This window comes from Motacilla alba, chromosome 6, assembly GCF_015832195.1.
Source record: "Motacilla alba alba isolate MOTALB_02 chromosome 6, Motacilla_alba_V1.0_pri, whole genome shotgun sequence".
In the NCBI taxonomy this organism is placed as follows: Eukaryota; Metazoa; Chordata; class Aves; order Passeriformes; family Motacillidae; genus Motacilla; species Motacilla alba.
The window spans coordinates 19,062,332-19,089,206 of record NC_052021.1 but is presented as its reverse complement, the minus strand read 5'-3'; the positions used below and the strand labels follow the sequence as shown (position 1 = coordinate 19,089,206).

General features: G+C 42.7%; 3 protein-coding genes across 10 annotated transcripts in view; 1 reads left to right on the top strand and 2 right to left on the bottom strand.

Annotated features, from left to right (window-relative positions):
* STAMBPL1 (STAM binding protein like 1) overlaps positions 1-10,861 on the bottom strand; it is a 23,004-nt gene extending 12,143 nt beyond the window's left edge. The window contains exon 1 of one of the 3 annotated variants that reach the window (XM_038140230.1): positions 10,811-10,861. The gene's annotated coding sequence lies outside the window, so the exon portion shown is untranslated. The other 2 variants (XM_038140228.1, XM_038140229.1) reach the window with 2 other exon arrangements.
* The window catches only part of ANKRD22 (ankyrin repeat domain 22), a 26,782-nt gene continuing 10,604 nt past the window's right edge, over positions 10,698-26,875 (top strand). For 3 of the 6 annotated variants that reach the window (XM_038140247.1, XM_038140246.1, XM_038140241.1), the window contains exons 1-2: positions 22,746-23,154; positions 25,527-25,585. The gene's annotated coding sequence lies outside the window, so the exon portion shown is untranslated. Of the gene's footprint in view, positions 10,749-22,633; positions 22,716-22,745; positions 23,155-25,451; positions 25,586-26,875 lie in introns of those variants that run through there. The other 3 variants (XM_038140245.1, XM_038140243.1, XM_038140244.1) reach the window with 3 other exon arrangements.
* LOC119702340 (lysosomal acid lipase/cholesteryl ester hydrolase-like) lies at positions 13,577-22,644 on the bottom strand. Its single transcript, XM_038140240.1, has 9 exons — positions 22,482-22,644; positions 20,508-20,622; positions 20,073-20,271; positions 19,183-19,292; positions 18,207-18,343; positions 17,139-17,279; positions 16,348-16,419; positions 14,994-15,062; positions 13,577-13,838 (listed from the first exon to the last, which is right to left on the bottom strand). Exons 1-9 carry the CDS (start codon positions 22,608-22,610, stop codon positions 13,605-13,607), a joined length of 1,206 nt encoding a protein of 401 aa, XP_037996168.1. The 5' UTR covers positions 22,611-22,644; the 3' UTR covers positions 13,577-13,604.

Here is a 26,875-nt window from a genome sequence, read left to right as displayed (position 1 = left end):
TTTCAAGAAGTTTTGCTAATTAAGGTATTCAAACGGCTTGCACAATTTGTAACCAAAAAAAAAAAAAAAAAACAACAACAACAACAAAAAAGCAAAGCTTATACATCTGAGAAAACAACCTTAGTTGTGGTTGCAGTGCTAATAAAAATAGCTCTCTAAACCATTTAATTTTATGGACATGGAGCTCTGGTGTAAATGATCACCTTGGCAGGAGAGCCTATTCATTGCCTCTTCACAAACTGTAGAAAGGCCCCATGGGACAATGATAAGCAAATATTTTTGCTTTAGCCTACTCCAAGAAACTTTCTGCTTTAGGGCTTGTTCCACCTGAAACCCTTCTTCACGGAAGCACTGTAGATGTGGAAGGCTGTGAAAGGAGAGAGCTAAAAGCTTAGCCAGGGCACAGTTTGTGTCAGACTTCTGGCTCTACAGCCCAGATTCTAAGCAGAAATAAAACCTTCAATGAGACACTCTGCATGCATATGCTTTGAGGAACTCAGGAAAAAATACCAAAACCAAACCAATCAACCAAACAAAAAAGGATGTAAAAAGCATATATTTTACAAATATTTATTCATTCACTTATCCATCACATCCATAAAATTTTAAATTTTATTTCCCCTAGAAGCATCTGGGACAGCTAAAATACTTGAATGGAAGAATGAATTTGGTCTAAAGCATGCATCCAAGTGTAACAAACTGCAAAATGTTCCAGTCACTCATGTATATTAAAAATAATTGTTCAAAAGTAAAGGTGCAGAAATGTATTTCTCTCCAATTCCTTATTTCATTTAGCAGCTTCTGGCAAGAAATCTTTTCTGTAGCAGACTTCATTCTGCTTTCAAGGCTTTCTCCCTTAACAGTCCTTCTGCAAAGCCTAGAGAGGAAATGGACATTTAGGACAATGCTCTTGAGATGCTTCCCACTGAAGACGTGGAATATGGATCAAATGCTTCTTTCAACTGTTACCACTCCTTGGAGACCTTTCAGTCTAGCTGGTAGGCAAGTGCAAAAAAAAGTTATTGCAAGTGGCAAACACAGAAGCCACTAATTAGGGGTTTGGTTTGGTTTGTTTTTCTGAGGCCAGTGCTCCCAAAGAGGTCTTTGTTAAAGAAGCCTATGGTATTCCCCTGTCAAAATCTCTTTGGAAATGCCACAGGAAGACATCATGGAACCCTTTACTTGCAAATATTTCTCAACTTGACTGGCTCTAAGAATATTAAAGTTATAAACATAATTCAGTGAACTTTAAACCTAAAGAAGCATTAGTTAAAATAATTTTTTTTAAGTGTAATACGAGGTATTTTAAACAGGAGACATCTGGTAATAGCAGAAACTCACGCTTCCTCAAAATTGTGTCAGAGTCTGGAAAGGATGAAGAAGCTCTGCAACAGACATAAGTCACAGTGCAAGAGCTTAGCAGAAGAATGCCTGCAAATAAAAGAAGAAACTGGCTTTTTAAATTTAGTTTCAGGAACACACTAAAAATGAGACACTGTAAATAAAGAAGAAATACTAAGATGAATTTGTATCCCTTTTATAAAAATGTCATATAAGATTCAAATACATTCACTATTACAGGTGGCAGTGTAACTCAGGAAAAAAGAACTCCTATAAAGACTGTGGGCTGACTTATGACTGCACTATAATATATTATCCTTAACATGTGGACACACTGGCAGAATTATGAATGATTAAAATGCTGAGAGTTAAGCTTTACTAAAAACACCACCAGAGGCATGTCTGCCAGCTGCCTGGAATGCCTGTGTGCATAATGCTCCTCACGGCACAGCTTCACAGTCACCTTCAGCTGCTCCAAGGGCACAGCCAAGGGGCTCCCCTCACCCTCACCAGCCTTCTTTGTGCTCTCACTGTGCTGCCTCCACTGACTCCAAGGCAAGTTGTAGCTGATCCAAATTAAAATTATATGGACTTTTACTCCCTTCTCCAAATCAAAATGCAAAGGAGCAGGCAGAACCATGAAGAGCAGAGAGGTTTATCACTTTCTGAGGCAGTGCTGCCCTAGATTGATATGAGCTGGCTTTGAAAGGGCACCCTAAGAGCTTGTATATATACTTCCTACAAAAATTGCCCAGGTCTGGCAAGTGACTCTGTTTTCTGGAAATATACATTTCACTTTACAAGAGTAAAGATAAATTCAAATACCAAATCTCTCGGTATAGCTGAAACTAATTATACTCAAACATAGAAAAGACTTATGCTAATACAGTGAACTACACTCCAACCTCAACCACAGGGGATAAATACCAATGCTAGCTTGGAGCTGCCTTAGTCTATTCTACTCTAAAATGCTCAAAATTCTAAGAGTAAAGATGCATTTTTCAACTTCACTATTTCAGCATTCCAGTTAACTTAGATGGACTTAGGTAATGTTTGTTTGACGAGAAATGCCAGGACATTTAGCATTCAAATTAAGTTTTTTTCTAGTTATGAGTTTTCTGAGAGTCATTACCAGATAATAATAATAATCTAACATCTATCCAATGGTTAAGAAACTTTTCTGTATTTCATTGGGAATAGCACTTCTCATCAAATCCCATTTCCTCCTCAAAAAGCATTTGTTTTCCCATATGACCCATCTTATTATTGTATGTATTATTCCTTCAAAAATACAGGTTTATTAAATCAAAGCCATCCAGCCATTCAAGAAAACAGAGCAAACTGAAAAAACCAGCATTTTAAATGGCATTGAAAATGATTCCTTCTGTTCAGGCTAGCAAGCATGGTACCAAGCAGCAGGGAAATGAAAAGCAGAGAGAGCAATTTTAAATGGAAGTATATGCCAAGAGTAGTACATGAAGACAGAATAAGCATATCAAGTACCTCAGGAGCAGGCTCATGAGACAGAGGTGGTGTGAGAAGACCTGGGGAATGCACAGACAAACTAACCCTTCTGAGAGCTTCAATATCACAATTCACCACAAATTCTCCAACACCCTCACAGTTAGCTGCACGCTGGCATGTCAGAGAGCTGCCAGGCTGGCTTCATGTGGCCAAGCGGGGCACCCTGGCTGTGCTCAGAGCCCCGCAGGCACGGCCCTGCTGCCTTTCCCCGGTACAGAAGAGTGGTGTGGCCCTGAGAGGTGACACACATGGCTGCACAGCGTGGCTGCGGGGCTGTTGGAGCTGCACAGCTGCGGTGATGCTGGAGCTGCACAGCTGCGGTGATGCTGGAGCTGCACAGCTGCGGTGATGCTGGAGCTGCACAGCTGTGGAGCTGTTGGAGCTGCACAGCTGCGGTGATGCTGGAGCTGCACAGCTGCAGGGCTGTTGGAGCTGCACAGCGTGGCTGCAGTGCTGCTGGAGCTGCACAGCTGTGGAGCTGTTGGAGCTGCACAGCATGGCTGCGGTGCTGCTGGAGCTGCACAGCTGCGGTGATGCTGGAGCTGCACAGTGTGGCTGCGGGGCTGCTGGAGCTGCACAGCTGTGGAGCTGTTGGAGCTGCACAGTGTGGCTGCAGTGCTGCTGGAGCTGCACAGCTGTGGAGCTGTTGGAGCTGCACAGCGTGGCTGCGGGGCTGCTGGAGCTGCACAGCTGGCATTTGCAACGCCTGCAGCGCAGCCAGGGCACGGCCCAGCACAAGGAGCGTGCCTCCCTGCCTTGCTGGGACAGACCCTGAAATGCCCTTCCCTGGTAGAACCTGGCTGTGGGGGGTGACTGACCCAGCCAAGCCAGGGACACCAGGCAGGACCACGCTCTGCCCAAGGATGCCCACAGGGACTGAGGCACCCCCATGGGAGCGCGCTGCTGCAGCTCTCCAGAGAGGACACAAAGAGAAGCTCAGGGTGTCAGGACCTCCCAGAAACTGACTGCAGAGTGCTAGCATTGAATTTCAGCTCCTTGTTGTCATCTAGAGGCTGCTTTCCCCTCTTCAGCTCTTCAGAAGAGGTTGCTCGTTCTTGAGAGGTTCTGAGAAATGTTGAAGGAGCTTTATGGATTTTTAAACAAGTAACTGAGTAACTTCCATAAATAATAGTTAAATATATAGTTTTCCCTTTGTAACATTAGTTACTTTGAAACTAAACTACTAATTAGTTTCCTCTTTGTAACACATTTTTAAATTTCAAGGGAATTAATCATAATACAGACTGCACTGCACTCAGCAACATTTATCAATATTTTGATTGTCTTACGAAAAAAATCTTCGTTAAAGAGATCACTAGCAAAATTTTCCAAAGCATTTTCTTCATTCAAAGATTACATTAAAAATAATCTATTCAATGATTTATTCTCTGAATATTTTTAATGGCGGGTTATTCCAGAAATACTCATCCTTTTGTTTGATATTTTTGTGGAATGTAAAGCCTAGATGAGGTTCCCACCAAAATACTTCACTCCATTTGGATTAGGATTCTTAAAGTATATCTAGAAATATTTGCTATTATAGAAGCTAAAATGTAGTATGGTTCTACTTTTTGAAGCTACTCTTGAGAGAACTGTTCTGCAGCCATCCCATGGCAAGAAAAAGCTTACTTTAATTCTGCCATGAGAAGTTAACACAATCATAGTCCATGTTACTATACTAGGAAGTGCGATGATTACAGAATCCTAGAATAAAGATGCATCTCAAACCATAAGGAGGTCAGTCCTCATTAAAATAGCCAAATTAGCAAGTGCAAATAACACCTTTAAATTACCCATAATGGAATGAAGTTGTCTCAGCAAGCTTTAAATAGGTCACACCAATGATTGCCAGATGAAGGTAAAGGACCATTTCATACCAGTAACCTACCCATGAAGCAGGTACTTAAAATTCTGTACTTGGAAGTGGATACTCAAGTGAATTTGGTGAAAAACAGGTTAGAAATACAGGCACATTCAGCTCTTTTTGAAATTCCAGGCCATGTATTGGCACAGCACATGATTATTTATATACACACACTTAGGTTTGATATATAAATATGCTAAATACCAGCCTAAATAGCAAACTGCCTTCTGTTGGTTCTCTCCAAAAAGAAACAGCATATTCATCTGTCAAAATGCTTTTTGTAACAAGCATTCATCATCACAGCGAGTGATTCAGCTGGTATAGTAAGTAGTCTCTTCTGGAAAAAAAAAACAACAAAGCACTGAATGTCATGGCAAGATGATTCTCTTGTGCAGAGGAAATACCCAAATAACAAAACTCAACAGAATGGCCTTTCAATGAAAGGAATCACTGCGAGGAGCCAGTTCCTGAAAACCCCGTACCTTTCAATGGAGAAGCTGCTCTTTACAGCTACTACTAAGCTCAGCTCCAGAAAAGCCCATCTCAGTCACAGCTCATAGTTTGACAGTGCTCCTTATCTCCACAGCTCCATTTAAACAGCAGTTGCAAGACCACCTCCCAAGCTCCACTAACTGCCAGAAGCAGCTGCTGAGCTATACAACCATCTCTGCTGGAAGCAGGTCAAGAACATTTCCTCTTTCTCACTGGTGAAGGACCAGTGCCTCCCATGTCCCAGCACACTGCCCAGAGGCCTCTCTGTGTCAGTGGAGGATTGACAGTAGCACCTTCACCTGCTTGGGTGCTGAGAGGGAGAAATCATGGGCAGGGAAGATCCTCCATGCACAGGTCTGCCAAACCCAAGCCTTGCTTATACACTTAGGCCACTCAGTACTGTACCTTGCATCACAAATCTGAGCTTTATTTTCATGTAAAAAAGGAATGGGTGACACAATGGTCTGTTTTCCCACTTCAAAATGAAGTTTGAATTAATTGTCTGAAGACTGTTATAGTTGTTCTGCAAATATTTGGACTACTGCAATTAGCCAGTGTAGTTACTTGAATATCATTGACTACCTGTTTTCTAAGGATAGCATTCCTCTTGGCACAGCTACAAACATTACTGCATCAAGAAGCTATGTTAATAAAATTAGATTGCTACTGGGTCTGCTAAGACTCTGATAAACCACAACAATATGCAGATAATGTCCAACGTGGCACGTGCAAGAACCTGACCTCTGCTGCCTACAGAGTACGGAATGCAGAGCCTACAGGCTTCTCTCCCCTATTGCTTCAAAGCACAGAGGAGACCTCTGACTGTCAACTATTTTCTCATTCATTTTTATGCAGGCTGTTTTGAAATCAACATCTAGTATGGTTGCGCTACTACAACACAACCCTTTGCATTTGAGCTGTACACAGAGATGACAGCTCGCTACCAGATTTATTAACAAGCCCTGTCTATAATGATATATGTGACTTTTAAGAGAATGTCCTCAAAAATGGACTGGAAATATTAAACATTCAAACATGCATTCCTGAACTGACGGTTCTTTCTCTTGTGGATTCTTGTTAAAACAAAATACAATCCCTCCTCCTCCCTCCTTTCTTTAGTGACACCATTTTAGCAAAAATGCATTTTTAACACAATGGATAAATATGGTAGAATGTCTTGGATTACAAGCAAAATCTTTCTTAGGCAGTCAGTGAAGTATTACTTATGCAACACAGAACAGCATCTTTCCAGTGACCCACTAAAAGGATGTTCTAGCCATGATGCAGAAAAACAGTGCTATTTCCTTCCTTTGGGAAATACACAACAATCCACCAAGAAAATTGTACCAGGGCACAGTAACCCAGAAGAGGACAGAAATACAAGAAAGAGCTGGTTTTATACAATTTGTTCTTTGATGATTCAACTGAAATACTGAAAAAGGAGATACCTGCAATCCATTACATCAGTGATAAAACTAACTTCCACCATGAAGACAAGAAGCTGTGTTGCTAAGGGAAACAAATGAGAGGTTAAAATCAGCAGAGAGGCCTGCAACTTCACAGACTTCTGAGAAACAAAGAGAGCAAGATTCCTTGCAAAGCCTTAGGTTTCACAGATTTTTTCTGTCTGTCTCCCTATTTCTCTCAGGGACAAGGTCCCACTAGGCTAGAGGGGTTAATAATCTTCTGGTTCTTCTTAATAAATGCAATGATTTTTTTTTGGCAAAATATATCCTACATAAATTTAGAACACTTGAGGCTCCATAGCATCTAACAAGGACACTTGTTGATTGAGTGAGAAACCGGTTGCAACCATCAATTTCTGTTTCTATCAGACGACACATTCTTATGCTGTCTTACTTTCTATAGCTTAAAATATAGGGGACAAAATAAAAGCAAGCCAAATTTATTTGACATTTCTGACATATGAATTCACAGTTTATTTGAAGCCTATTAAAGTGCCTATAAAGAATGAAGCTTGTTTTCTTGGCCTCAAACCTAGAAAAAATAATTTGAGGCATTAGTTCAAAGGATTCTGACTGTTTTGTACACAAATAGGTAAGGAAAGGTAAGAAACGGATAGTGAGAATACCTCAGGATGAAGTGTGATCAATCAGTATGAACAACTACCATTTTATCTGGCATGATTCTGTTGTACAATGTTTATATCAAAATAACACAGTTAGCTGATTCCATAAGGAAATATTTGACCTTCTCCCCTATTCTAGATGATTCAGGATGTAACATGCTATGAGCAAAAAACACCCCAGGAAAAACAAGAGGAATGTCTGGTTCTATGAGAAGAATTCTGTGAGCTTTAGACTGCTTGTTCTACTTGGATAGTTACAATATTTAATTTCTCTTCCCTAAGTTTCTAAGATTGACAGTGTTAAGCACATGTTTTATAGCAGCACTGGCTGTAACACAGTCAGCTCACAGGGCTGCTTGACAGTCAGCTGAATTATCCAGGATATCAAAGCTGAGCACGATGATTTCTGGTTAACATTTGGTACCCCTGCAGGCCGACAGCTTCACCCCAGCGAAGCTATGCACAGTCTACTTTTGAACCTTCCAGATTATTTGCTTTTCTCCTCAGGATGAGCCCATTGATCTTTGCAGCCTATACAAGCTCCTTTTTTATATCAACATCAAGCAATAGATGTCTCTGAAGGCTTTTTGACAGCGGTTCAGAGATGCTAACAGTTCAGAGGTGCTAAAAGAGGAAGATGCTTCCTACGTTGATTGTGTGGAGAGCCCACAGCTTCCATAACGCAATTCCGTATGTTGTGTGCTGAATGTGACTCATCCAGAGCTGCCAGTAGGAAGTGGTAGGCAGCAGGTTGTGTCTGAGGAGCTGCCTGACTCACAGCACTTCTGAGAGGCACCAGCACCTGGGCAAGACTGAAAAGGCTGGATTTTTATAATAGGAATTTCTTTGCAACAACAGTACTAAGCCACTGCACAAGGATTGTTCAGGAACTGCACAAGCAAGATCATTTTCTTTCATGGACTGATACTTCTATTTATAATGGAAAGTATGACCAGAAAATATGTTTCTTGGCATGACAATCTAAATGTTCTAATTTTACTAAAATTGTATAAACAAACACTTCCTTTACATGGCAGCAAACTAATTTTCAGAACACAAGTTGGAAGTGTAACCTTTGGTGCAGAAAGAAAATTTCAGGAGTCTGATAAAACCAGAAAAAACCCATTATTCATACATGTCCAGCAAACAGAGACCAAAAACCTAGTTTTATACAGTATTTGTTCAGTGCCTTCATGCACAAGTCACCTTGTCATTCCCTCAGCAGCTGAAGATTTTACGACATCCCTCACCTTGAGCTACACTCTTCCTGATCCTGGTGATTAACTTCCAGGAAAAGCCTTAAGGCCTAACCTTCAGCATGTTTAATGCACATAAAAAAACCACACAAGAAATGCCTGCACAGCGTCTGCAGAGCAATATCAAGTAATACAAATGACTGCAGGATTGATCAAAACAATTTTTAAACATAATGCTACAAAATACCCCCCTGCACTTACAGCCATTTAAAATACTGTACACACACCCCCACACAAGGACCCCCAACTATGAAACTGGTACCTACAGGATTATACAGAATTTGGGATGAATGCTTCCTGCATTCCTACAGTATCCTGTGATCTGTGAAACTCCAGACTTGTAAACACTGGCCTTTGGTTTAGTTATCCAAATATTTAGCACTTAGACATGCAATATACCAGCTGCAGTGCATTTAGTACATGAGAAAACTCATCTGTTTCAGAGTAAATTGCCTGAGCAGCACCCACAACAACAAACCTGGGCTCCATTCTCCTGGGAATATTCAATGAAGTTCTGGGTCTATATCCTATTTTCTACAACTTGGTTGTCTAAGGCAAGTCATCAATATATGCTAACTACAGTTTTAGATAGTAGTCCACTTAAGCCCCTAACGAGGAGAAACCTCACCTCTGTGCAGACAGAACTTTCTCAAAGCTGATCTTCACCTGGGGAATGAATGTCCTGGGACGTACAGTGTCTCCAAGATCTCATAATCTCACTACTTCCCATTCTCAGAAGAAGGTGGGGGTTTTCCCGCCCATGACTTCTCAGAGCACTCAGAATCATGTGCATATTAAACACAAATAATTCCAGCTCAAGAGGAGTTCCCCCAGAAGAGACTTTTTGGCATCCTTCTGAAACAGGGCAGCATGTGCAAGACTGAGATACATTCCTCAGTGCACTTCAGAAGGACACCTGAAATCCTACAGAGGTCAAAAGGAGGCAGGAACAAAACCAAGTACATGAACAGAAAAAGCTCATCAGAGAGTTACAGATGCTCAGCAACCACAATTTCTACTGGTTTCGATTCTTTCACTTTCTGTTCCGATGACCATCTTTCACATATATACGGAAATAATTTAAACCAGAACACTGTTATCAGTTTGATTTGTCTCTGGCACACGGCAACATTCCGGACTCCCCACCACACTGCCACAGCTCTTTGCATAGACGCAGCGGAGTCAGCAGGTTGAGCCGGCCGGGCTCGCTGCCCGGTACCCCCGCACAGCCCCCGCTGCCCCGCACTGCCCCCGCTGCCCCCGCTCCCCGGCCCCGCCGCTCCCGCCCGGGGCCGCTCCCGCCCGGAGTTCCGCCCTGCCCGGAGGAGGGCTGTTTCCGAGAGGCCTCCGCGGCTCCGCACCTGACACCGGGGCGGGGACGGGACGCTGGCCGGGCCGAGGGGCAGATGGAGCTGGTACCGGCCCGCGCTGCCGCGGCCCGGAAGGGGTACCGGCCCTTGTCGCTGCGCCCGCAGGGGCCGCTGGCGCAGAGCGGCGGGATGGAGGCGGGAGGCAGCGCCTCGCCGGCTCCGCTCCCGCAGCGGGCAGGGCGGTGCTGCTTACCGGCTCTCGCAGCCGTGCGAGCGGCGGCGCGGCGGCTGCCGGGGACAAAGCGCGGGGCGGGGGGAGGCAGGAGCGCCGGGGCGGCCTGGGCCTCCTCCTGCTTCTCTTTCTCTTCTTCCTCCTCCCGTCTCGCCTCGCCTCGCCTCGCCCCACCGGGACGCAGAGCCCCGGGTGCCCAGCGCGGGAGCGGCCCCGGGCGGGCAGGTGGCGGCGGGGACCGAGCGCCCTGCGCCGCCGCAGCCGGGCCGCGCCACGGTGCGGGGCGAAGGGAGGAGCCTGCGCCGCGCCGGGCGAGCGGCGGGGCCGCGTCCCGCTCTGCGCTGCGGGGTCCGGCCGCCGCAGCCCCGCAGCTGCCGGGGGCGAGCGGCGGCGGGAGGTGCCGTGCGTGGGTGGCGGCGGGCGGGCGCAGAGGGGGCTGGGGTGCAGCACGCTCCCTGCGCACCTGGGATGTGTGCCCTCCGCGTTTCCCGCGGTGCCGGTGTCAGCCCGGCCATCATTAAGTCAGTCTTTATCTGCTTGGGTACCGGAGGGTATGCACACCTCACCTGGACTCTCCTGAACTTTGGGAAGGGCTGACTGAGGGGAAATAACGTTAGCACCGTTGCGGAGGAAGCTGTGGGTAAGGAGGAAAAGGACGAAAGATTAACTGAAGATGTGGTTGTCAGTGTGGGGCTTTTGTACCTGGGAAGAGGCATGCTGGACAGGAGGACCTTCCTCTAAAGCACAGGAGGTGGGCTGGCTTTCTGAGGAGGCAGGGCAGTGCTCTGGGCTGGCCTAGAGCTCTGCTGGGACTGTTCAGCCAATGCAGCAGTTACTCATTCCGTGATAAGTTTGGATGACCTTCCTGTTGTCTTTTTGCTGAACTTACTTGGCATGTATTGATCATGATGATGCCTTTTCTGGGCTCCAAACCTGAACATGGAAGTCTAGACATGGTCTAAAAACTTACATTTAACTCAACCTGTGCCCCCAAATACAGTCATTTCCTTCCCTCCCTTTCACTGTGTGTGAGGCTGTTCTGGCTGCTTGGCTTCCCAGCCTTGAAGTGACACTCTTGGTGCTGGTGGCTGTGGAGTGAGGCAACAGGTCTCAGTCCTGGCTTTACGAACAGGAGGGACTGATTTGGGCAAGCAACAAAAATCCAGTATATTCAAACACTTACCTTGTTATCTTGGATTTGGCTGAGCGAGTTATGAAATAGAGGCTTCAGTCTATGCCATGGAGGGTTTTCAGTGGACTCTTGAGTTCATCCTATCCTGAAGCAGTCATGGAAAGGACACTTTCAGTGCTGCAAGGATTTTGTCTGGATAGCTAAAGGTTTTCCAAGGGGAAGTGTAAAGAATGGCCATTCCTGTTGTCCAGACCCTGTGCATTCCAGGACTGCATTTCTGATGGATGGCAGTAAGAAGATAAAGTTTGCTTGCGTGAAACTTTGGGAAATGGAGAGCCTATCAGATGGGTATTTGGAAATTGTCTTCTGTTTGAAAAACTGGCAATCCTTTCTAAAACTGAGTTATGTCAGTGGTGAAATCAGGCTGAACATTAGACTGATTTAGGTGTTCAGTATTGAAAACACTGCACATGGTGCTCTTTCCCAATAACTGTTGGTCACTGACCTGATGTTTCCCTGTAACCTCTTGCAGGGTGTGTCTGTGGCTGTTTTTTTTTTTTCTACAGCATGGGAAGATGCTCTAGAAAAGATTGAACTTGATGTCCTGGGGCAGCCCTTGGTGGCTGCTTCCAGGATGAGTAAACTTAATTTCAGACCCATGTCCACACAACCCGATTTTGAGGAACTGCTAGATCCACCTTCCTGCACCTCCCTGAAAGGGCAGTGTGTCCCCACTGCCTTGTTCAGTTGGGCAGAGCCATGTGCTCTGGTTCATGGGGAATCAGTTCTAGTTCACGGTTAGCCCTGACTCTCCAGCAGGGAAAATGCACCACTGGTGAGGGTGGAAGGAGCTCAGTGCTGTGATTCTGTTTTTTCCCTGCCTTCATTGTGCGTTTTGTGCAGAGTCACAGTGTCAGGTTCATCCCGTGCAGCTTGTCTGAATGCTGGGTGGTGCTGCAGAAGTGTGAATGAGAGCAGAGCTGAAGGGCTTTGCTGCCAGATCCTTCTGAGAGGCCCTCTCTTCCTCTTTGCCTAAGCTGGAATTGTGGATCCCACTCCCCCTCCCTTCAGAGCTGAGCCCGTGTCTGTATGGGGTGCAGTGTTTGCTGTGCCGGTGCTGGGTCTGCCCTGCTGCTGTATGGGGGTGGGCCAGGTGTGCTGTGAGTTCCCTGGGGCAGTCAGGACACTGGGATTTATAAATGGTGTGGTATGGGCAAGAGAAACCACTCTGTGTCTTGGGCTGCAGACGTTCCCCAGAAGTTGAGAACTCAGTTCCCAGTGGTACCACAGGTTGCTGGAGGAGGTGTGTCATTTGCATGTGTTTGCGTGAAGGTGGCCTTTGCATGTGTTTTCTGTATTACGAGAGACAAACATGTTTTGTTTATATTGCTCTCTATCTCCCAGATTATTATCAAATGGGTTTCACTTTCCACAAGTCCTGACTGAGGAATCTGGGCTTATGCCCCCACCCAGCAACACCCACAGTGCCTGAGCTCTCCTGAGGTGCCCTGTAATGATGAGCCCTTTGGTGTGATCTGTACCCTCTGGAATAGTCTCATAGGCAAGCACTGACATGATGAGCTGAGGACCTAGAAGAACTTTAACTCCTTTACTGATGGTGGCAGGAATATTTATTGAGATGGATGCAGTTGTCTTTTATGTACAGTTTGCTGCTATTGCCAGGTTATGAGCATGAAGACAGTTGTACTCTTTGTAGTAAGAGGGGTAACAAACCAGTAGTGTGAGGGTGAGAGAGTATCGGCATCTGTCCGACGATCAAGTGTTTTTTCTCTGACATATATGTTATGGTGTTGGATTTCTTGCATTTGGGTCAATATAGCCAACTCCTGTCTGCTTAGATGCCAGGGTAGTTTTACAAGTGAAAATCTTTTGGGCCTTCCTTGCTGCTGTGGTATTGCGAGGAGAGGAAAACAGGTGAAAGGCTATCAGGATGATGAACTTCAGCAAAGTTCAGTAAACAGAGAGATTATCTCCCATTTTGGGTTTTCAGGGGAAATCACCTTTGTCTCAAGTGAAATCTGTAGTGCAGCTCAACAAGGAAACAGAAAATGTAATTTTAGCAAAATCAGTCATATAAAAACTGAAATCTTCCCAAGTGAGGGATCCCTGAAGTGTTCTATGTAATACATTTGTATTTTCAGTGATCATTCACATGTACATCAGCTTCTTCAGAAAGACTGCAATCACCAAAATAGTGTAACACCATTGGAAGCAATGTACAAATATTGCAAACCAATTGTCAGTAGTTTGTAAACCTCTATATCTATCCCTATACCAATAATCCATGGCTAAATAGAAATCTCTGGGGTTTCTACTGCATGAATTAAATCTTTCTGTGGCACTCTAAGCATATTTCTTTAGTAGTTCAATGATTTTCAGATACATTTTCTCAGTTGCATCAAGTCCCCAGAGGAAATCAAGATGTCCCCATGTAGGAAAATGCTCGTGGTAAATGAGATTAGTAATCCGAGGAAGTAGCCTTGCTATGTCTTTTGGATTTGCAAATTTGTCCAGTCCACCACTCCAAACAGCAGTTGGTGTCTTTATCTCCTCTATCTTGTACTCAGGAGGAGCAGTCTGTAAGACAGGGAGGAGACCTGAGTGGATGCTGCTGTATCAAAGTTGTGTTTAGAGAAAGGTTTCTGTGCAAGCACCTCTCTTTGTCTTTTGCTTCTGCACTGCCTACAGTAAAACCATAAGGATGAAGGGCACCCTCTTATTGCTCATTGCCCTAACCCCATTCCCTGCCTTGCTTGTCATCACAGAAGAAGTTAAAGAAACACAGAAGGTTAAAATGGAGATCGTGTGAGATCTGAACCAAATGCCTTAATGCAGGATGGTTATTTGTCAGTGTGGTAAGGGACCATAGACAAGATGTTTTGAAACTTATCCATATCAAAGGGTGGTTCGTTTATCTTTCTTCTTGACTGCTTTTTGGGCCATTTCCCAACCTTCCACAATATTGGGAATAAAACATTGCCCATTTCAAAGTTTAAACTTCAGGTATTTAAAGACCATATGTGTGTATGTCTGAGAAGGAGGGTGTCCTTGGAATGTTTATCCACTTGTAAAATAATGCGCCACCCATAAAATAACCTGCCGTGACTCACAAAGCATACTACAAGTCTACTGATACTATCAAACCTCAAAAAATAATCAGATAAGTGTTGCAAGAGGAGCAAAGCATTTTCAAGTGTTGACTACACAGTAACTAAAGCTGCTGCAGACCAATTTTTGCCTGTTTCCTTTTTTCCATACAGGATACTTTAGTTGTCCCCAGCAGTCTCCACTGTGCCATACTGAACCATCCCCTTAAGTTTAATTTTTACAGCAAGTAGCCTCTGAAAATCAAGGTATGCATTTCCACTTTTTTTTTTTTCTTTTTTCATCCCCATTTTAGCATTTAACTGAAATGCAGACTTTGAGGATTTTTGGGGAAGAGCTATGTACTTATCCAGTCTAGGACCTGGGTGTGACTCTTAGCCTTTTGGGAATGGCGGGTAAGCTAACACATTGTTGGACACATCCCTGCGTCAGTAGGGGAGGCTGCAGGAATCTGTATGTGCCATGTTTGTGAATAGACTCTGGCAATTATGACTATTAGATTCAGGTGAAGCTTTACCTAAGACCACCCTTCTTTTTGTAGCATTCAAGGTGCTAATATATGAATTTTTCTATTCTTAGTTTTGCCAGGACCCAAAGATGAGTTCACAGAAAAATGAATTTCCTTACCTGGTTGTATTTCTTCATGTTTTCCTTACAGCCGTAGTCATAGGCTTGAAATTGGTCTGCATGTTTTATCTGTTAATATTGTAAGAAAAACAGATAAAATGAAAATGTTAAGGGACAGAGTGCAGGAATTGTTTTCTTGCATATGATTGAACTCAAGTCTCAGGCAGTAGATAGGATTCCAGGGTACTGAGGAGGGATTGTGGGATAAGTGGTTTCACCACCTTTCCCCTTACTAACATTTTCTCCTCATCTTCAAACACCACCCTTGTTATGGTTAGTTATTAAAGCCTTGCTGCCCTATTTAATTGGCTCTTTAGTTAGCTAATGTAGCTCTTTATAATGCAGGAGCATGTCAGGGCTCTCACTAGCCTGGGATACCTCTTCAAAATCCTCAACTTTTGTGTGCCTGCTTGGTCTGGTCTGGTCTGCTCACAGTAGTGGTGATGATATCAGAGGCTCTGAACTGCATACAAGTGTATTGGGAGCAGAGTGTGATTACCTTAGCACTAAACTGTTGTCTTCTGTGGTTTGTCTAAAGGGAATATCAAAATAGTAAAGGATTAACCTGTCTTACTGATAATGTGTGTGCATTTTTTTTAATCTAAACATCTAAGTAACTGAGGATATGATAGAAATATGCTAGCTCATTTCTGTTTTCTGGCTCTGGGTGCTGAGTTTCTGGTCTGGATACCAGGAATTTTAGGCAGGGGATATGCAGCAGCACATATGTATTTAAGGGCTGGTGTAAGTGGCACAGTTCACTTAGAGTTCACTTAAGTTCACAGTTCACATAGAGTGATGTGTTTCTGGGCCAATGCCATCTTGCCCAGGTCTGATTTGGAGCCTAAGCAGAACAAGCTTAGGTCTGAAAGTGGCATGAGGTACCAGCAGAGGAGGCAGTTCCCCATTTTGCCATTGTGTCAGCAGAAGCATTTGTGCAGTAAACTGGCTTTTGGAGGTAATCAAGGCTGCAAAAGAAAAAACCCTCTGGGACACAAGCTTTAACCTAGATCTCTTCTTTGTCTGGTTCATCCCTGACTGTAAAGATCTCACTTATCCCACTTATGCCTAGACTGTGCTTGTGTTCACTTCTGCAGCTTTCTGCACATCTCCATAAATAAGGATGAAAGCTGGAAGCCATTAGAGCTGAGAGAGGTGTGATGTGCCCTGGAGAAATCTCAGAGCCTGGTTGGAGAATGATCTGGTGAGCCATGGGGAGCAGAGATCCCTCTGTGACAGGTGAGAGAAGCTGTGATGGGCAGATTTCCAGATCTGTCACCTCTGGACTTCCCTGTTGGCTGCCAGTTGCATAAAAAGCCATACTAAGGGTGTTTATATGTCAGCACAGTTATACCTGCTGCCAGTGAATAACGTTCTGTACCGATGTTCCAGCTGGGTAGTGTCCTGTGTATGAATCTGTTCGACTCTGGAGACAAAGCAGAAGTGTTATGAAGGCAGAGATCCAGTGCTGTGACAGAATAAAACTGTGAAGACCCTGAGCAACATACTGCTGCGTACCCCATTTTTGTAGGATATTCTTCAGATATAAAAATGGAAGTTGAGGAAAAATTCACAAATACACTAGTTCACAGTAAGAATGATTACATAGGATTTTATATCTTTGGGATAATCTTTTCAACATTCTCAACATAGTGAAAACATCATTTGAGAAGTGTGTATGGCCTTTGTTTTCCCAGTTTGCATGATTTGTATAATACTTTTAAGTAATGCTGTGCATAATCAGTAGAGAGAGATTCTCTACCATTCTCTTGGGCATAATGAAGCTGTGTGTGTGAGAGCTTTTTATGGGTACCCTTGTTAAACAGTCTGAGAGATGAAGAGTCTCTTCTGATTGGAGAACAGACATGTGGAAGGTCTGTAAGAACAAGAGGTAGCAGCCAGAGTAAAGGAATGCAACCTTTCTGCTGGGAGAAGTGTGAAGAAACAGCTTTGAGTTTTGGCTGGAAATGTTTCAATGTGTAGCAAGTAAAAAGAAACCATCTCTTATGTTCAGAGGAGTCAGATGTGTTGTTGTTTAGGAAGAAAAATATATGAATTGTGCAAAAGGGAAAAAGATCTTTGTCCAGTTGCCCTTCAAAGCTTCTTCAGATTTACTTGTATGAAGCTTTTCTTGGAGGTGCTTACCGTATTCATATTTTGTATCATGCCCCCAACTAGGTAGCAGAAGATACTGCCACAAACTTTCCCCAGACATGCACAGAACTGTATTGCAGGTCCTTTCATCAGCTCATTGGATTGAAGAACTCCTTTGCAGCCAAGTAGTAACTGAGGGGAGGAAAAGTGCAAAACTTTTCTTAGCTGTTGCAAGATTATTTCATGCAGAAAACTCCCTCCTCTTTAAGTCACTCTCTCTTCTTTAATAGCCTTGCCTCTTTACGAGAGGCAAGATTGCCGAAACTGCTTGCCATCCCACTATCCTCTACAGAGTGTTCTTCCCAAGGACAGACTACTTGTTCCTCCTTCTCCTTGAGACGAGTGCTGGAGGTCACTACCCATCTGTTCTTAGTGTACTGATCTCAGTGAGAAAGGAAGTTGGCTGCACTGATCGCTGCAGAATATAGGAAGTCCCTTTTTGCCCTAATACCTTTTCCTGGCAGGTACAAACTGTACTGTGAGTACCACTCCTAAGTGAAGAGGGATCAGACAAATGAGAAGGGTGTAGAGCTGAATGCTCTATAGTCAACATCATGGGTGCAGCTTGGACAGAAAGAAGATGTGCTTCTGTGGTTTGACATAGCATGCATGATTTCCACATTCCCAGCAAATTCTATTAAGTTGACACCGTCTGGTGTTTAAGTTTCATTTATCACTTAACAAGTAAATACTTTACAAGCATAAATGATCTGCATGTCTGATAAAATTAAGATGTGAAATGTCTTACTTGTGGTTTTTATTAGTGCTTAAGGCTAGATTTAGTAGACTATATTAGATTTGTTTAGTTCTGGTATTTGAAAGTTTTTTTCAGAAATATTTGACTTAAATAAATAATGGTGAAAGTATGCCTGCTACATTAAAGAAATTGCAAAAGCCATACCATGTGAAACCTTGCAGTTTAGCACTTTGGAAAGAGCTGAAGTCTGATACACTGAATTCAATTCTAACTGATCACCCCTTAGAAGTTCAGGTTGAGTGAGTGCAGTAAAGACAAAGCAGACAATTATGTCTTTCTCTTTAGAAGGAGAAATTCCTTACCCTGATCAGTGGCTGGGGAAGCCAGGTGATGGCTACCAGAGGACTGGTAGCATGTGTGATGGTGGTCACTGGTGCCAAAGCAAAGAATGCTTTAATCTTCTGAGGCATGTCAGGATAAGTATTAAGTGCTATGAAGCCTGCAAGCTCAGAAAAAGAAGTCAAGTTGATGAAGAGATCTCCACAGACCAAATAAATGAAAAAGCAGTGGGCAGCAAAGGAGTGAGGCTAAGTTAGCATCCCATGGGCTGTTTTCTATTTCTGTGCTGCAGACCCAAAGAGAATGTTTGATTCTTGCTTAAAACTTTTATTTGGAAGATAAAGTTCATTCTAAGGATACAAGCTCATTAGAGCATGTCCTGATACTGCTTTTGTGAAAACTGATAATTTTGTGTTAAGGCCAGTTTTGGTTGAAAAGGTATATTAATTAGATATTTGAAATTCAAATTCTCTCTAAAGTTCCCTGAGTTCAAAATAAAAAGTTTCTCATCTTGCAGTCTCTAAAAGACTGTACATGTGTATGCTGCCATTCAGCAACACAAGAATTATCTGAAGATTATTAAATTTTTTCCTTGTAATTAAGCACATACTTGCATGAAAGTGAATTCACACATAAAGGAAGAGTATAAGGAAGGCATTAAAGCTAAAAAAGGTTTGTCCCATCCTGTTTTCTGAATGTGTTTAAATTTCTCCACTGATGGATTTGACTGGCTGACATAATTATCTGAAGACAGAAGGTGGTGATTTTGTCTGAACTATTAATTTTGTAAAAAGACTCTTAGAATGCACATATGGGAAGAAAGGAAAGTAATTTTCTAATAATGCCACTTCCCCCCCATTCTCTCCTCTGTTTCTGAGTTTGTTTTTGTAAAAGGACAATGTTACACTGTGACATAAACCCCAGAGTCTGCTCACAGACCTTATCTATAAATCATAAACATGAACATTGACTTTGGTACCCAGACAGTTCTAACATTACCTGCAGCTGACCCTTCAGAGTGGCTAATATAGTAAACATCCTTCTGTCCAGTTTTATTCATGATGAAGTTCACCTCTGCTGGAATATCATATTTACCTATCTCATCGAAGCTGTGGAGAGAAACACAAAAAGCTGGCAGACAATTTGACTGTCCCAGTGTGAGTTACTGACTGTCAGTTTTGTTCATTGCACCAAGCAGGAGCCATTGAAGGAGGAGGCTGCACACTGTGTCTGCATCCTTGCTTGAGCTGGGGAAGTGGGCAGAGGGGTGCAGCTGTGCAGCCTGGCTGCCTGGTGCCTTGGGCTCTGTGTGGATGAGGTGCCAGTGTCACCTGACAGCTGCAGCCCTTGGGGAGCTGAATTTAATCGGTGCTTTCACCTGCATGGGTTACAAGAAATATTTTTCTATCAGATAACATCAGTTGTAGTAGATCAGATTTCTAGACTGAGCTGAGCACTCTCCTGTCCTTTCTGCACTTGGGACGTGGTGTCTGGTGGGAGACTTCAAGGTTACAGATGCCTCCCAGTTTTGGAAGCCTTTTCCCACAGAAACCAACAAAGGTGACCTGTGTAGTTCCAGCTTTGCTTCTGTGTGTGCTGATTCCAGAAGAGCCTGTCCAGCTCATGCGGCCAATTCCTTCTTATAACCTCCCTGATATGCCCAGGAGTGGCTGCATCTGTGGAAAACAGTTTCTCTAGTCTCCTTAAATGCTGCATGTCCCACATGAAGCCAGATTATGTGAAAACATGTCATGTTTTCATATAATTTAGAAGGTTTTTTTTTTTCATATAGCCAGAAGGGGAAAGGTTCTGCATTCTAGTAGCACCTGCCTAATCTTGCTAGTTCCCTGATAATTGCTTTCTTCAGAAATTCTTTCACCAAAGAATACCTGAACTGCCAGAATTCTTTCTGGCAGGGCTTAAGGGTCTTATGTTTTAAAGACCAGGTGTCTCCTCGGCTGTTTCCCAACCAAACATCATAGCCAGCATCTGCAAGGATGAAGCCCAAGCTGTTGTTGGGAAGGTTGGCAATCCAGTGAATAGAATCTGATAAAATACCATGATGTAGCAGGACTGCAGGCTTCTTCCCTAAAACAGAAGAGATTTTCTTAAGCTGTAATAGTAATAGGTAATGTGTACCTAAATCTGGGTTGCAGAATTTAGTTTTGCAGGATTATACAGAATTCAGGCTACATTCTAGGCTGAATGACTGGGTACCCTCGCTGAGATGGAAAGGTATGGAACTTTGTATTTGCAAAAGGGAAGGATGGGGAATCCATGTAAGAGTTGGCTCTCAGACTGCCCTTATATCCTATTTGTCATACCTGTATTTTTGCTGTTCCTTCCAGAAGGAATTCTGAAAACACCAAGAATGTATCCGTCCTCCGTTGGAACTTCATATTCCTCGCTGGGGAATCCGTGATATCTGATAATTTCGCTCTTTGGAAAGCCAAAGGAGAGTTTGTTATCATGCATTTACAGTGTAGATATTGGTGGAAGAGCTGTTTGGAGGCTGCTTCTGCCCAAGAATGTGAAGCTAGCCAAGAACATGCCAGGGAGATAAATGTGATAGTGTGTTGCTAGCCTTTCTCTACTGCTCTGTGTTGTACTGGTAGGGAGGGACAGGGATTCCTGCAGGAAAACAAACCCAGGTCTCTCTTTTTTGTGGATGATCCTATAGCTGCCATGGTGTAGTCACGGAGGCTGGAGGATGCAAACAGCAGCAAGAAGAGTTGGGATGGGTTTCTGTGAAGTGGTTTGTGTATTCTCCTTAATGCTTAATATCACTCAAATTGTAGTAATTGCTGTAGCTGTGGCACTCAAGCACTACACAGTTTTATAAGAGTAGCAGGATGCAGTAAAGTCTTCATCAGACCTGTTTAGATGTTAGTTGTCTGGAATTTGATTCCCTATTATGGAGCAAAGTGAGTGACTAACCTTTTGGGAGTTTATCCTGTTTTGCAAGGCTGACACAGGTCTGTAGTATGATATTCTGCCTTGGAATGTGGTCAAACCACTCAAATAATGTCCTATTTTGCAAGCTATCAGTGGTAGGCTGAGAAGGAGCATCATGTATTCCCGTTGGTGTTGAATTATGTTAAAACAGGTCTGACACATCAACCCCAAATTAGCATCCTGATAATGAAACAAAGATCTGGCAAAGATAAACTGCTAAGCCAACCTGGACCCATAAGGTTGGTAATCAATCACTTTATACTTTCAAAGTCCATCCACTTTCATACGGTTAAGTTCTCCTAACATATCCCTTCTTGGAGTGTGTAGGAAGATTTCTCCTTTGGGTTGGGACACCCCTCAAAGTTACTCCTAGAGGCTGAGCAGAAGAGATTTTTCCCACAGTTGTTGGTATGGGTGAGGGTGAGTTACATCAATCTCTTCTTTAATAATTGTTTCTTTTTGCTAGCTTTCATACAATTGCTTTTATACAATTGCTTTGATATAATGCCCTGTCCTATATTATCTTATACCAGTAGTTTTAGCTACTCTTCTGTATAGCAAAAATTTCTGATTAGGTTATTTTTTTCTAATCATTAATTATAATAAATAATTCTTTTTAAATAGAAATAGATCTGGCTTGCCATGATTAGTCCTGCAGAACAAAGTTGTAGAATGGTTGAATCTTACCTTTATAATTCCTTAGCCTTCAGCAGTGAGAGTCAGAGGCTAAGAGTGGATTCAGCTACATCTCTTTGAGGAGGAGTTTAGAAATCAAGGGGGTCCCTTCAGCACCTCACAACTCAACAGAAGGGCTTCTCTAATGAACACTGTCTGGAGCTCCCACTGTCTCCACAACAAGGTTGTACCTTTCCAGACAGTAAACATGCAGCAGTGTCTCTATCTAATCCACGGGGAATCCTTTCTTGCCGAAATGTGGTTAAGCAAGCCACAGAGGGTGGATCTCCTATTTCAGACTCACAGCACCACCTACTACACTGCTGCCACAGTGAGGAAATCTTTGGTGATTCAGAGTAAGGGGTTTTTGTTTTGAGAATCTGTTATTTGAAGAAGGGGTACAAGCACCCTTACCACTGTACTAGGCAAAGAGGTTGTTACAGAAGGGCAGGCCTTGAGACTAGAAGCCAGCCTTTATTTCCACTGCAAAGGAATACTTCTCTCTAGCTCAGACTGTTTGGATAGGAGCATCAACATCTCCTTCAGATCTGTGGTGCTGGAGGGACCCCTTTGAAGGGAACTTACTTTAGCCTCCTGATAGGCACTGTTAGTCAGTGGTAGTGGGAGAGATGCTTTAGAAAAAAAGGAAAGAAGGCGACCCAACTTACAACATTCATGAAACATTCTGGGTTGTGACTCCTGCAGCGGCTTGTGTCAACACCTGCTTTGGAGGCTGCTGTGAATCCTGCTGAAAAGGCAATTCCTTGGGAGCAGAGCAGCACGAGGAAGCACCACATCTTGGGGCTGTGTGGAAGAGCACGTGCTCTTTGTTCATTAGGAAGAGAGTGGTGTGGAATTCCACAGGAGGACCCAAGAGGAGAGTCTCCTGAAGGTTGCCCAAGGTCTGTTCCCCAAGGGCTGCCAGAATAAGTACCTGTGTAAAGGAAGGATTGTCTTCAGCTTTTCCTGTTTAATATGGACTACAAATGAGTCAAAGGCTCCAGGATGGGAAGGAACCAACTTGAGGGCATGTGTTTATATGACATCAATACTAGTTTGTGATGAGTACCTTCCTTTCTCTCTGAATATGGTCTTTTCTATTGTAAATCTGTCTTTCTTGGAGAAAAGGCTGAATCTTCCTGGATTTTAGGCATTATCTGGTGATCACATTAAAGCTTGTCTGAGCAGAAATCGTTGTGCTCTCTGTGTAGTTAATGCCCTGTTTTTTGGTTGTAGCCACCTTTGTAATTAGCATGGATGGGACAGGTCATAAACCCAGAGTGTTTTATCTGAATCACCAAGGGGAAGACCATTAAGGTTTGGAGAGTGTAGAAAGGACAGGTAAATTTTTTTTTATTTGTTTCCTCTGAATTTCTTCAGGACAGAGGGAGTTAGTGGGTTGTCAATTATCTTAATTTTTTATTAAATCTATCATATCCCTTGAATGACTACAACATTTGGATTAAGCCACAATTGGAATATTCTATATAAATGGGTAGATATAATATAAAAAGTATATATAATTATATATTATTAGAATATATATACAGTGTAATATTATACTTTTAATATTGAAATCCAAACTCATTGTGGTCTATCCACTTTGTAGAGAAGACTCCAGTTCTTCTGTCAATACAACAGAAATTCTCCTACCTGTGTGCTCTGGAAGCACAGTTTCAGAGTAAATATTCCACTGCTTTCTGCTATTTCATTTAGTTCAAACAAAAGTAAAAACCACATTCCTCTCTTTCTGCATGTGGAGCATTGCTTGGGAAAAAACAGAAAAGTTCAGCATAAGTCACAGTTTGTACTAAAGATGAATCTATGTGGTAGCTAAATTATTACCTTTTTCATGGCGTGCAATTTTCTATGTACTGTACTGAATATGAAAGCTTTGTAAATCAGACATAATGGACACAGTCAACTCCAAGGCTTGGCACACAGCTGTCTCATTAATTTCAATGGCCAAGTCATAGGGGCTTTCAACAATAATCTAGTCTTTTTATGCAATGAAACAATGCCAAAGAGTGACATTTACCATGGCAAACTGGAAATAACTGAATTATTTTAAAAAGGAAAAAAAAGGTAAAGGAAGATGCTTGAAAGATACATTAAAAATGCCATTTCTGGAGGTTTTTGATATTAATGAAAACAAACCTTAAACCTTCTAGAAATTCATCAGTGTGCTCTCGAGAGAGTCATATGGATTTCACACACACTATAACTGGGACAGAAAGACACCAGGCTAGCAGGTGTCAGAATCTCTGGGTTAACTTGCAGGGAAAACTCAAATGCTTTTGCAGCTATAAGAACAATATTTATTTAATTTATGTACATGCTTTCAATGCTGAGATTTCCATGCATCCACAGTGACATCCCTAGGGGAAAAAAAAAAAAAAACAAGGAGAAGAAAATGAAACCATCAATTACTCCTTTTTCCCATTTGCATGGGCCAAAGGCCTTTTCCTCTCCACCTCTGACACACCTGCCCTTTGATGCACAGCAGTCAGGAAGGATGGCTGGCTGCTCTGAGAACCAGGACAGCACATCTGCATGGAGACAGGCAAGGGAGAAAGAGAGCATGGATGCATATGAGCAAACTCACCTCTGGTTTGACTCCTGTGCTTGCACCTCCTGCTGCAGTTTCTGGTCAGTCTCCTGCTGATTCACTGCCAGAAGCTTGTGCCAATAAAAGGAGCAGCAGTAGAGTTCTGTGTGAGATCTGCATGCATAGGAGAGCATGTTTAAGTGCTGCTTGTTTGGCAGTATTTAAAGAGTGGAGTTATTCTATGTTAAATAGCACCGTTGCATGAATTCTGAAAGACCAAATTGCGCCATGGATCTGGTGAGGTAAAGAGGCATCTAACCTGTCATTAGAATACTTGTGAGGAACTTGGTTATTCTTGTTCCCTGAGGCTGTGGCAGATCTTTATCTGTACTGCTACCTGTCTTATTAAGTGCTGTAGCTACTGTATTTTGGGATAAAAAGGAGGAAGAATCCATCTTTTCTCAAAACTTTCTAGCTGTGAATGTGATCTCTGTTGCTGTGGGTAATACAAAAGCTGTTTTGGTCACTGGTTCCACACCAGTTGCTTGTTTTCTGAATTGCTGATTGCTTGGGACAATCCGTCTGTGTTAGATAATCTTAGAATAAAACCAGAAGCGATTTGAAAGGTGTGAACCCCACAACATACAAAAAAGAGTTGGCTCTGAATTACCCTGCTTCTGTAGGGATTCTCAGGAACTGAATTAAGTTTGAAAACATTGTTTAAACTTTGAGTCAAGAGAGGGTGCTAACACTAATTCTTATTATTTCCAAGCCACCTCCATAAACTCTGTGAACACCATATATTAGAGACCCCTACCTAACCATTGAATTAGTTGAAGTCAGCCTGGGGGGCTTGATCCTCACTGAAACTGGCCTGGCTTCTTGATGCTGCAAATTCTTTGAAACGTGGGTGCTAATGATATGCTGCCTTGCCTGGGAAAATGAATGAAGTAACTACTTGTTAGTAAACAAAACCTCAGAGTCACCACAGAAACAAATCTGCTGTATGAAGTAGGGCACAGTCTGTGGAAAAGCCAAAAAGGTGATTTCTCAATGAAAAGCATCACAGTTCAGCAGGTCTGATACCCCCACTTCGTGAGAAATATTGAAGACTTTTCTCTGCTCTATTCCCAGATAACACCATCCTACATTTTTTGTTTTATAGAATTTCCAGCTGGGAATGATCTGAAACATTTTACCTATATCACCTTGTGGTGGCATATGGTATGTATAATGTATTTTCTGATATTGTTGGTGGGAACCAAATGAAGAGCAAAATATACGTTAGCCCAAAGGGAAAAGAGAATCAAAGTAATAATTTAAAGAGAGAATAAAGCCCACAAAGCCTAGAAACAGAAACTTCCCAGGATAGGCTGCCCTTGCATAGAGAACCAGGGAAGCTGAGATAGTAAGTATTCTGTTTCAGAATGCTGTGTCAAAACTGAAGTCCAGGTGGTCAGGCCTGGAGCTGGACATAGCATGAGCTCAGTTTAGTGTTATAAAATTCAGGCTCTGGTCCATGCCATGGAGGGGTTTCTTTGTGTGTGTTGGAACTGTTGAGTCAATCCTGTCCTGCAGCAGAGGTGCAAGGGACCTTGCAAGGATGTTGTACAAGTGGTTAACAATCTTCTGAAGGAAAGTGTAAGGTATCAGCGTCCCTCTTGTGCAGACACTGGCCATTCCAGGACTGCATTTCTTGGGAATGTGCATTTGGGAGGACAGTTCTGCACACATGACTCCAACAAGCCACAGGTTGCTTTCCTGAGAGTAACTTAGCTCATGTGATTTGTGGCAATACAAATTCTAGTGCTTGGAATTGAAAAAGAAAAATGATCTTCTGTGACTTTTATTGAATACACTGTTCTTAAGCTATTGATATCTAGTTTTAAAAAAATAGTTTACCTTATTATTGCCCTGGTGAAGGCCCTTCTGAAAAATATTTTATTCCCTTCTGGCTCACATGAGACTTTTGAAGTGTTGTTGAATTCTGTCAGGAAGTAAGAATCATGTTTCCTACACAGACTGGGTAGGGGATAGTTTGCCCATGCACTGTCTTGACACCCTAAAAAAAAAAAAAAAAAAAGGTTTTCAGGACTCTAATCTTCATTTACAAGTATGGCAAAGAGCACTGAAGCAATAGGTTAGTCAGAAGTGAACCTGTGACTATTTACATTTGCATGAATTTCATATCTCATCATGGTTGGGCTGCTTGACTATTCAGTTGAAGCTCTGACCAAAGTAGTCACTTCAGTGCTTTTTAAGAGGACCAGGGATGTGATGCTGGATGAAATGGTAATTTACACTGTCTTGGGAAAAGTGTTGCCTGAAGCTTTTGCTCTGCTTTGGAGAGGATGAGCTTTTTTCTTTTTTTTTTTCTTTTTTTTTTTCTTTTTTTTTTTCCTTTTTTTTTTTTTTTTTTTTTTTTGTTGGTTTGTTTGTTGGGGATTTTTAAAATACTTTTTCAGATTACCATACATTTATATATTTTTGTTAGGAGGAGATTAACTAAGCTAT

Bases quoted from the DNA above. Each gene is read 5' to 3' on its own strand.
- LOC119702340 (XM_038140240.1), bottom strand. From the start codon at position 22,610: ATGTGGTGCTTCCTCGTGCTGCTCTGCTCCCAAGGAATTGCCTTTTCA. The intron at 20,623-22,481 runs GTAAGTTGGGTC...GGCTTTCCAAAG, and splicing joins CAGAATGTTTCATGAATGTT to AGCGAAATTATCAGATATCA. The intron at 16,420-17,138 runs GTAAGCACCTCC...CTTTGTCTCCAG, and splicing joins TGATACAAAATATGAATACG to AGTCGAACAGATTCATACAC.